The sequence below is a fragment of the Salminus brasiliensis genome, chromosome 24 (genome assembly GCF_030463535.1).
Source record: "Salminus brasiliensis chromosome 24, fSalBra1.hap2, whole genome shotgun sequence".
Lineage (NCBI taxonomy): Eukaryota > Metazoa > Chordata > Actinopteri > Characiformes > Bryconidae > Salminus > Salminus brasiliensis.
The window spans coordinates 1,871,302-1,881,644 of NC_132901.1; the positions used below are offsets into that span (position 1 = coordinate 1,871,302).

Here is a 10,343-nt window from a genome sequence, read left to right on the forward strand (position 1 = left end):
CTGTCTGCTCTTTCAGAAGTTCAGTTCAGTAATCAGGGATACTCAATCCTGGCACTGGAGATTTACCACCCTGGAGAGTTCAGATCCAGGATCAGGTGTGTTAGGTGAGGGTTGGAGCTAAGGTCTACGAGGTGGGAGGTCACCAGATCCAGGATTGTTTGGTATATTAACAGATAATAATTATACAATTACTACTAATACTAATAAAAATAATCTAGGTTCGAAATAACACCGTTTATCCTCAGTACTGGACTAGGTCAAGTACATAGGGAATCCTCAGTATTGTAATTCGCTCAATAAGCAATGTGAATTCTCAGGAAAGAAGAAACCTCTGAATGGCTCAACATTTCTACTCTAAAAGTGAAGAACCTCTCTCTAGCAGAGAGTAATGTACTCAAGGCAGCATTATGGAAGTGGTGAATATTTGGCTAGACATAAATAATTCATAGATTTAAACTCAACTACTGCTGGAAATCTAACATTTAACCCATGTTGAACATTTATTTTTTTTCTAACACGTTAATATAATCTGTGTGCCAATAGCACCATCTAGTGGCCATCTTGGACCAGCAACCAAGAACCAATCAAAAGTAAACACTCATTTGAAAATGTTTTGTTTTCAGAAAGCCAAGGAATAAAAGCTATATGTACTATGAGTTTTTTTTTTGTTCAGTTATGTTTTTTCATTATTATTAGTTCATGTTTTATATAATGATGTATATTTACATAATATTTACATAAACTGTAGTGGCAGAATCAGGTTGTGGGATGCTTTTTACATTTTTTTTTCCTCGGACTGGGCACCTTGTTCAACCTGAAGGACGTACGGACGGTCCAAATCACAGGAAGATATTGCAGGACAACCTGCTTCAGCTCTGCTCAAGACGAAAGCTTGGAAGAATCTCTTCTTTGGAGAAGAACAACGATCTCAAACACAAACCTAACCGCAGGAGTAGCCGAACAACCCAATGGTGACAGTTTACAGTGGCCAAGTCAAGTCCAGATCTCAGTCCAACTGAGAATCCGTGGCATTGGTTGAAAATTGTGGTCTACAAGTGTCCTCCAATCAACCTGAACAACCTGGGGAGCAGCAGGTCTGCAGGACGAATGGGTGAGCAAAGTGGTGGAAACCCACCCCAAAGCTGATACAGCAGCAAGGGTGCATCTACAAATGACTGGTCTGATGGGGCTGAATAGCCAGTAGCTGCTCATTCATTGGCTGCTTAATAATACAAAAAAAATCAGAACAGTGGCTAGCTATATTATATATATATATATTCACCTAGAGCACTTCTTTTATTTGTGTATAAACCAACATCATGGGTTTCTACATCATAATCACTACTACTACCATACAAAAAACTGTAGAGATGATCGTGGACTTAAGATAAAATTTAATATAAAAGAAAAAAAATGGTCAATTTCAGAATTTGTACTGGGGTCATTCATAAAATACACAAACTAAAACAATTAAAAAAAAAAAAAAAAGCTTCTCTTCTCACTTGCAGTATCGGTCAGCTTTCATCTTGGCTCTCCTGTTAAAAAATAAGATATGACCTCACATGTATTGCAAAGGGATCATTTCAAACACCTTCAGTTAATTACCAACAGACATAAAGAGGATAAATTCCCACAGGTTAATCGATCTTCTCAGGCAGATTCGGGCACTAGGTCTGAAATTGGACTGGTGGTGGGCTATCCACCTGATATGGTCACGCCTACTTTCAAGAATTTGTTCTTAACTAGAATGTCTGTTCATTTGTACCGTATCAAATGTACACTGGGAATTCTCAGTCCTGTACTGGGTTTAGAAGAGCACTGGGAATCCTTAGTATTATACTAGATTGAGAAGAGCACTGGGGATTCTCAGTCCTGTACTGGGTTGAGACAGTTCCTCACCTGTCCAGTAAAGCCTCGTGGAACTTTCCGTCCGTCCTGGCCTTCTTCAGCGTGCCGCTGTCCTCCTCGTTCACCCTCAGCTTCCTGTCCTGGAAGCTCTGGAACTTCTTCCTGTTGGACAAACATAAAAAAAAAATGAGCGCCGCTGTTTCTCAGTTGTGCTACTTTCGATTAAGCTACTCTCAGTCACTGAGACTCCGAGACCACCCTTTGTGTTGTAAATTTGATGGTAAAAGGACATAATTGCTATAATTTTCACCCATCAATCAACACTTAAACCCATGCCTTCAGCTTCAGGTCCTCGTGGATATGCTTCTACAAGCTTTACACACCAGGACTTGGGCAGTGTATCCCAATCTCCATGGTGGACCTCCAGATTGGTCTCCCCACAGATGTTTGAGGGGGGTTTCAGTCTTGACTTTGGCTCAAAGACACTCAAGGGACATTTGGATACTTGTCCTAAAACCCCTCCAGTGCTGTTTTGGACGTATGGCTATGGATTACTCACACATAGTTGAGCTCGCAACTCTTGACGTTGCCTCTGTCCTCGTCTGCAAGGTCATCACTTTTCTTCTCTTCCCTCTCGGTGATTGAGCGGATCTGCAGACCACACATCAGCTCATCATTTAATATAAAACACCTACTTCAGACACTTCATCAAATCCAGATGTTTATGGTAGGTTTCTGCTGGCAGGGCCAATCAGATTTCAGAACCATCTGTTTTCCAAAGTGATTTGGGTTCCGTTTAGACCCTACCTTGATCATCTCCTCATTGCCAGCTGTCTTGTTTTTGGCCACGATGTCGCCGCTTTCACTGTACGAGATGAAGCAGCTGTTTGCTGCCATGAGAGCCATTTTACCCTGGAGAGAACCGACAAGCACTTCTTAAATACAGGGACCAGACCTGCTCTCGAGTAAGGTCTACAATATCCCATAATAACCTACAGCTTTCGGTTCTACTCACGTCTTGAAACACCGGCTCCCACTGCTCTCGGGACCCGATGGCATCCGACCGCCCGATCACCACGCCATCCGAGTTGATGCCCAAGTACTTCCCGTATCCCGACTTCAGTGCTATTCTGTATAAACGGGAATCAGATCAAAGTTATTGTAAAGAATGAACTACATCAGCCAAAACATTAACACCACCTGCCTAATGTGAGGTGCGGCCTCCAAACACCTCTATCCCGTCAAGGCATGGACTTCTGTGGTATCTGGGCCCAAGGCTAATGTTAGCAGCGGATCCTTTTAGAAGTCCTGTAGGTTGTCACACGGGACCTCCATGAGCATCAACAAGCCTTGGGTGCCTGTGACCCTGTCGCTGGTTCATTGACTGGCCTTTTGGTAGATACTGACCACTGCATACCGGGAGAGAACACCCCACAAGACCTGGTCTGCTGATGTTTTGGAGATGTTCTGACCCAGCTATCGTCCAGATCATCAGTGTTTTTCACCTGATCTGTGAGTGGTGTTAATGTTATGGCTGTCAGTCATATCAAAACATTACGACCACCCCTGGTTTGGAATGAACTCGGCCCATTAGGTCAGCTCCACCGGCCATGCGGGTGGTCAGGCAGGTGGTATGGTCCTCTTGTGTGGGTGTTGTACCTGGAGTCTGAGAGCTTGATCGCTGTGAGCTGTTCTGGTGGGTCCGGCCCCTCATCGTCTGCATGGAAACAAACAACAAAAAAAATAGATGTTAAATATAAACATATTATTATCAATTAACTTCACAGCTTGCAGGAGGTTAGATCAGATGGTTTAGAACATCTCTGAAGCAAGGCTTGTGGGCTGCTCCCGCTCAGCAGTGGTGAGTTCCTACTGATGGAGGCCAGTGAAGGAATCAACCCAAGCATCCAAGGGAGCGTCTGAACCTCAGAGTGATGAGAGACGAGGGCCTGCTAGGTTATCCTTTACACCTGGACGTTCAGGTGGACATCGGTCTAAACATATACCTTCTACCTGAAGGTCACTGCAGACCAAGCACACCTTCATAGCGATGGTATTGATCAGGAATGCTTTGAGGAACTTGACAAAAGGGTTCCAGATCTTAAACCCAACCACAACCCAAGGGTTGCCACGTACCTCTTATCTAAACATCACTGCAGACCAGCTACACCTTCATGGGAAAGGGTTTAAGTGACATAAGGAAGGAAGGGTCCCCAAGTGTTGCCCTGGCCTCCAGGCATCCAATTTTTAAACATCTACCTGAACGTCACTGCAGACCAGGCACACCTTCATGGCGATGGTATTGATCAGGAATGGTTTGAGGAACTTGACAAATAGGTTCCAGGTGATGCCTTGCCCTTTAGATCTCAAACCCAACCACAACCCAAGGGTTGCCACGTACCTCCTATCTAAACATCACTGCAGACCAGGCACACCTTCATGGGAAAGGGTTTGAGTGACATAAGGAAGGAAGGGTCCCCAAGTGTTGCCCTGGCCTCCAGGCATCCAATTTTTAAACATCTACCTAAACGTCACTGCAGACCGGGCACACCACCTTCAGGGTGATGATATTGATCAGGAAGGGATTGAAGAACTTGATGACGATGGGCTCCAGAGCTCCAATCCGGCATCTACTGGATGTACAAGAACAACTAACCAAGCTGAAGACCCAGGAACCAGAGCCCACAGGGTCCCTTTCAGACGTCTTTTGTAGAGTCCACATTCTCAAGGGATCAGACAGCACTTTCGGCAGGTGCTCACAACGTCTCATCAGAACACAGTATCTACAGACTGACTGACTGACGCTGAGGAACAGAACGCAACACGATGTTCAGCTTGAACAAATCCCATTAGGCTTAAATGGTAAACCCATAAATCACTGAAGACGTGGAACTCGGCTCAACGCACTCGCACAGATTAAGGTACATGGCGACATGTATGAATGGTTCAGGAGTGTGTTAGTGGTAAATGTGTGTGTGTTTGTAGGACCGTACGCTCCCACTCCAACAGCGCCACACTAATTTCGATGCAGTGGACATCTAATCAAATCCGCAAGACCGGAACAGTCACAGCCAGTTGCTCTCTAATTAAAAAACGCCACCCAGCCTCCATTAGCGGCACTAAATTGATTTTGGGAGGAGCGCACCGAACCCATTTCATAAACGATGCGCTCGCCGAACACAGCTAAACGCTTCGGTCACCCATAGAGGGACAAGATGAAGTTGGAGAAGACAATCAGGCCCACTTCCGTCCGGTTAGCGAGCGATGAAATTGCGGCGCGCTTCACAGGAGCGGCTACGCTAATAGCGAACAATGAGCCGTTGTTTTTTTTTTTCCGTTTTTTTTTCTCCTCCAGGACGTGACAAAATAACCTCGGAGATCAAAGTGAAAGAAAAACTTACAGAAGATATTTTTTATAATTTTTTTTCATCACAATTAAAAGGTTCGGTTTCCAACAAAAACTGAAGCTGGTCGAAAAATAACATCGCTGGAAAAAAACAAACAAACAAACAAAAACCAAAAACAACTACAGAAAATGAGACACAATATGAGATCAGACCACTCGGAAAATCCACGTAGCAACGTCCCACAATTCAGTACAAACAGCAGAAAAGAAACGTGTCCACAAACTTTTGGACATATTCACTGTCTGCTTCCAAGAACTTTAGAAATAAGCACCCAGTACTTCTGATTCATTAATTACTCATGCCAACACACACCGATCAGCCACAACATTAGAACCACCGACAGGTGGGAAGGTCTTGTGGGGAGTTCCCCATTACAACATTGATGACCGGTCAACTGGCGACAACTCTTGGTGCCAGACGCCATAGCAGGCCACCTTCAGACATCTCGTGGAGTCCAGGCCTTGAACGGTCAGATCTGTTGTGGCGGCACAAAGGGGGACTTACTCGATATCAGCCATATTGCGCTAACCGAGCTAGAACAACTGACGTGAGCTCACGTAATCTGCTGAGCTCCGCAGCCTCTGTTTGGGGTCTGAACTTGTGGCGTGCATGAAGCAGAGCTGTCTGGATCAGAACTCACCAAGTTTCCTTCTAAAGGTGCTTAATTTTCAAGAACGCGCCAAACAGACTGGATTTCAACTGCATCTCCAGAATGCTAAACAGGCCACGCAGCCTAATCCATCATTGCTCCCCATTAGAAAACCCATTTCACAAGGACCATTAATCAATAAGCTGGAGGTACGACTCCATCTGCAACCAAAAGTGCTCGCTGATATTTCATCCAGTTTTCATCTGCAGCTGAACTCAGCCATTAGTCCAGGTTCTCCACTGAACAGGAGTTGTGCTCGAGGCTTGAGAGTTCTCAGAGCTTCTATACTGAGGTTCAAAAACTGAACTCAGCTAATTTCAGGTCTGAGAAGCCTCTCAAGGTTCCTCTCAAGGTTCCTCTCAAGGTTCCTCTCAAGGTTCCTCCTTCTCGATCTGACCGGCTCTCAAAGATGGCTCGGACTTGGGTCCTTTGCGAAACCCAAACAAGACCAACGTCAGACTCATTGGTACCGAGCCCGGGTATCGAACCCGCAACCCTGTCATCAACAGCCCTGAGCTCGAACCGCTGAGCCTCCACTGCCCCCTAACGTAATAGTGGAAACATGGCGAGAGGGCTTAGGCTTACCTCCTGTATGTGGTGCTCCAACAGTGAAGAGCCCCGTGTCCAGAGCATGAACGTAGGAGCTGTTGTGCATCTCTATAGCGACAGTACCGCTGATGTCCCCGAGACTACGGACGGTCCACCAGCCACCTGAGAAGAACGAAAAATAAATAAATAAATAACTACGTAGCTACGCAGCTACGCCCTTCTGAGACCCCCACATCCATCATAAATAGGACCAGTCTAATAACTTCGCCAGTCACTGTGGAGCTCTACTGGCTCAGGGCAACAACGGCGCTTAGTGCTTGGGCCCCCGAGGGTTGCCACTCAGCTAGACGTTCTTCTGCGAATTTTTGACCGCTCAGCCTTCTACAGGAAAGTGAGGGGACGCCATACCGAATCAGATCCAGCAATGATACGAGAGACCGATCGCTGGACCTCTGTATCGTATTGGACTCAAAAATGACGAACAGAAGAGCCGACATACGACTCTTGGCCGACATTGATCATTTATCGTATGGCGATACACGATCCGCTTTCCTAAGCATATGGAGGATATAGTCAGTAATTAATAAACACTGGTCAACTGCAGGGGTCGTCACAGACAGCGCGATTAGACTGGTTTAATTAGACGAAGTTTTTAAGAATCTGCTGCTACCGATGTTTTACAGTCTGTGTGGAGAAGAATCGTGATGCTGTATTTTCACCATATCATCCAACCCTACGACATACCGACAATGTCGAGCTTCTCCTCGTCGTCGTCCCGCTTTCGCTTCTTGTCCTTGTGCTTCTTCTTTCTGTAACGAGAAGGTTGAAGAAGGTCCATCACACAGGAAACCCCAGTGTCCTCATTCACACACACACACACACACACACACACACACACACACACACACACACTCCTGCAGAACTTCAATAACCCACAGAACCGCTAACAGCAACACCGCTGGTACCAGCACCGCACCCTCACCACCATGACCACGAGTCACGGTCCACCACACCCATCACATCTGGACAGCAGCAGCTGAAAGTGACCAGTGATGAATGGGGTAGAGGGGGGCTGGAGTTAAACCTGTACCCCTATCTAGTCCTCTATGGGGTTTCTGATAAAGTGGCCAGCAAGTGGAAGAAGTACAAGGTGGGTGTTTCTAATAAAGTGGCCAGAGTAGAAGTACAAGGTGGGTGTTTCTAATAAAGTGGCCAGCGAGTAGAAGCACAAGGTGGGTGTTTCTAATAAAGTGGCCAGCGAGTAGAAGCACAAGGTGGGTGTTTCTAATAAAGTGGCCAGTGAGTAGAAGCACAAGGTGGGTGTTTCTAATAAAGTGGCCAGTGAGTAGAAGCACAAGGTGGGTGTTTCTAATAAAGTGGTCAGTGAGTAGAAGCACAAGGTGGGTGTTTCTAATAAAGTGGCCAGTGAGTAGAAGTACAAGGTGGGTGTTTCTAATAAAGTGGCCGGACCCCTGAACCCCCTGCTGCTAAGCTGCGGCTTCCTGGACGCTCCTCCCTCAGAAAAACGAAAAGCCCGCAGACGCAGAAACGGAAACTTCACCTCTTGTCCTTCAGTCCCTTTAACACGAGTTTCGTTGATTTGACGTGAGAATATTCCGCCATGCTGCCGCAGCGTCTAACCCAGCCGCTCCTGCGCCCAAAACAAGCCTCCTTCTGCGGTGCGCCGGACGGTGGCCGACAAGGTACACACCGGAGCCCCCCAGCGGCGGGAGGACAGAACTACAACTCTGGACACATCGCCTACTAACGGTTCTAACTATGAGGACAAAAGTATTGGGACACCTGCTCATTCACTGTTTCTTCTGCAATCAAGGATATTAAAAAGAGTTGACCTGGTCTCTACTGTCCAGAGAAGGAGTTTCTACTAGATTGCTGTGAGGATTTGATTGCATTCAGCGACAACTCCCCACTCAACTCATCCCATCCAAATGTACAGGATGGAGCTCCACCACCACCATCAACACAGTTCTTCAATGCTGGGGGGCTTTATATGGCATTAGGCAGCATGCTACCAATAGCTGGTAACCAAGCTGGTGGCTGAGCTGGTTGACCACCATGACCAACTTAATCAGCATGACCAGCTTGACCAAACTGGCCAACCACCACGACTCGAATTTGTGACCAGCTTTATGAAGATGGTTGACCACCAAGACCAACTTGACCAAGCGGGTCGACCACCATGACAAATTTGATCACACTGGTTGACCATCAGAATCATCAGAATTTGATCCAGCAGGTCAACCAGAACGACCAAGCTGGTCAACCACCAGACCAATTTTACCAAGCTGGTCAACAACCACTAACCTGAACATCATAACCAGTTTCACCAAGCAGGTCAACCACCAGCCAAATTGACTATAATGACCAGGCTGGTCGATCGCCACAACCAACCTGACCAAGTTGGTTGGCCATCAAAACTGATTTGATGAAGCAGGTCAACCACCACCAGCATGACCAACAAGACCAATTTTACCAAGCTGGTCAACAACCACTAACCTGAACATCATAACCAGTTTCACCAAGCAGATAAACCCATTGAACCTATTGGCACCATGCCTCCTAATGGCAGGCCAGGCGTTCCGGAAGAAACAATGAACGAGCAGGCGTCCCAATACTTTAGCCCTGTAATATAGTGTAGTTTGTTTGGCACAAGTTTGACGGCACGTTGTTGAGAAAGTCAAGGTGGATGGCCTTTCTAAGCGTGCTAGCATGTGAGGTGCCCATATATACAGTATGTCCTCTATGTCTTCTTCTTATCCTCGCTAAAGAGCCTCTTGTCCCGGCGCCCGGCGGTCCACCCCATTAGCTCTGCCTCTCAGGCGCGAGGGAAAATTCATCATCCTGAGCGAGCGGCGGGACACTCTAACCACCGGGAGAGGGAGCGGGAAATAAATAGAATTTTACAAGCATGATAAATGCTTTTTATTGCCTTCCATGTTCGACGCCATCATTCAACCATTCAACCTATGGACTATTCTCAGACATTACAAATCGCCCCCTGCTTACAAAACACCCCGACACACCGGTGCGCCGATGGCAGCGCTTCAGCCACCGCACTGGACGGCCTGCTTAGAGCTACAACACGCTAGTTTAGATCATTCAGAGATTAATGAACCCCACGCTAACTCCATGTCATCCACGTTTAGCAGGATCAACAAGAGCCAAGCAGCCAAGGCAAGGTCTTTGTGCTGCGGCTATGAGGCTAAAGTAGCTTGCTAACATTTAATGGACGCTTCTAGCTAGGCGAAATCGTCATACGCTCCCCTCAGAACTTGTGGAGGTGTTCCGTAATCTCTGATTCTTGCAGTTAGCACCATGCTAGCACCATGATAATGAGCTTCCATGACAACAAACATGCCTTCCACTTTAGCAAGAGCGACAAAACAGCCCAAAAGCCAAGGCAAGGTCTTTATGCTGGAGCTACGAGGCTAAAGGCTAAAGTAGCTCGCTAGCATTTAATGGACGCTTCTAGCTAGGCGAAATCGTTATACGCTCCCCTCAGAACTTGTGGAGGTGTTCCGTAATCTCTGATTCTTGCAGTTAGCACCATGCTAGCACCATGATAATGAGCTTCCATGACAACAAACATGCCTTCCACTTTAGCAAGAGCGACAAAACAGCCCAAAAGCCAAGGCAAGGTCTTTATGCTGGAGCTACGAGGCTAAAGGCTAAAGTAGCTCGCTAGCATTTAATGGACGCTTCTAGCTAGGCGAAATCTTCATACACTTCCCTCAGAACTTGTGGAGGTGTTCAGTAATCTCTGATTCTTGCAGTTAGCACCATGCTAGCACCATGATAATGAGCTTCCATGACAACAAACATGCCTTCCACTTTAGCAAGAGCGACAAAACAGCCCAACAGCCAAGGCA

At 46.6% G+C, this 10,343-nt stretch overlaps 1 protein-coding gene across 1 annotated transcript; it reads right to left on the reverse strand.

Moving 5' to 3' along the window:
* Nucleotides 1-1,194: 1,194 nt before the first annotated feature.
* frg1 (FSHD region gene 1) lies at nucleotides 1,195-8,133 on the reverse strand. The gene is made up of 9 exons (XM_072670450.1): nucleotides 8,015-8,133; nucleotides 7,198-7,262; nucleotides 6,490-6,615; nucleotides 3,508-3,565; nucleotides 2,864-2,978; nucleotides 2,656-2,760; nucleotides 2,408-2,499; nucleotides 1,900-2,010; nucleotides 1,195-1,535 (listed from the first exon to the last, which is right to left on the reverse strand). The coding sequence occupies exons 1-9, from the start codon at nucleotides 8,074-8,076 to the stop codon at nucleotides 1,499-1,501; spliced, it is 771 nt and encodes a 256-aa protein (XP_072526551.1). The 5' UTR covers nucleotides 8,077-8,133; the 3' UTR covers nucleotides 1,195-1,498.
* Nucleotides 8,134-10,343: the final 2,210 nt, after the last annotated feature.

Excerpts from the sequence above, each read along its gene's own strand:
- frg1 (XM_072670450.1), bottom strand. The coding sequence starts at position 8,076 with ATGGCGGAATATTCTCACGTCAAATCAACGAAACTCGTGTTAAAGGGA. Across the intron at positions 6,616-7,197 it reads GGAGAAGCTCGACATTGTCG|GTGGCTGGTGGACCGTCCGT; the intron begins GTATGTCGTAGG and ends CGTTCTTCTCAG. Across the intron at positions 1,536-1,899 it reads CACGAGGCTTTACTGGACAG|GAGAGCCAAGATGAAAGCTG; the intron begins GTGAGGAACTGT and ends ATTTTTTAACAG.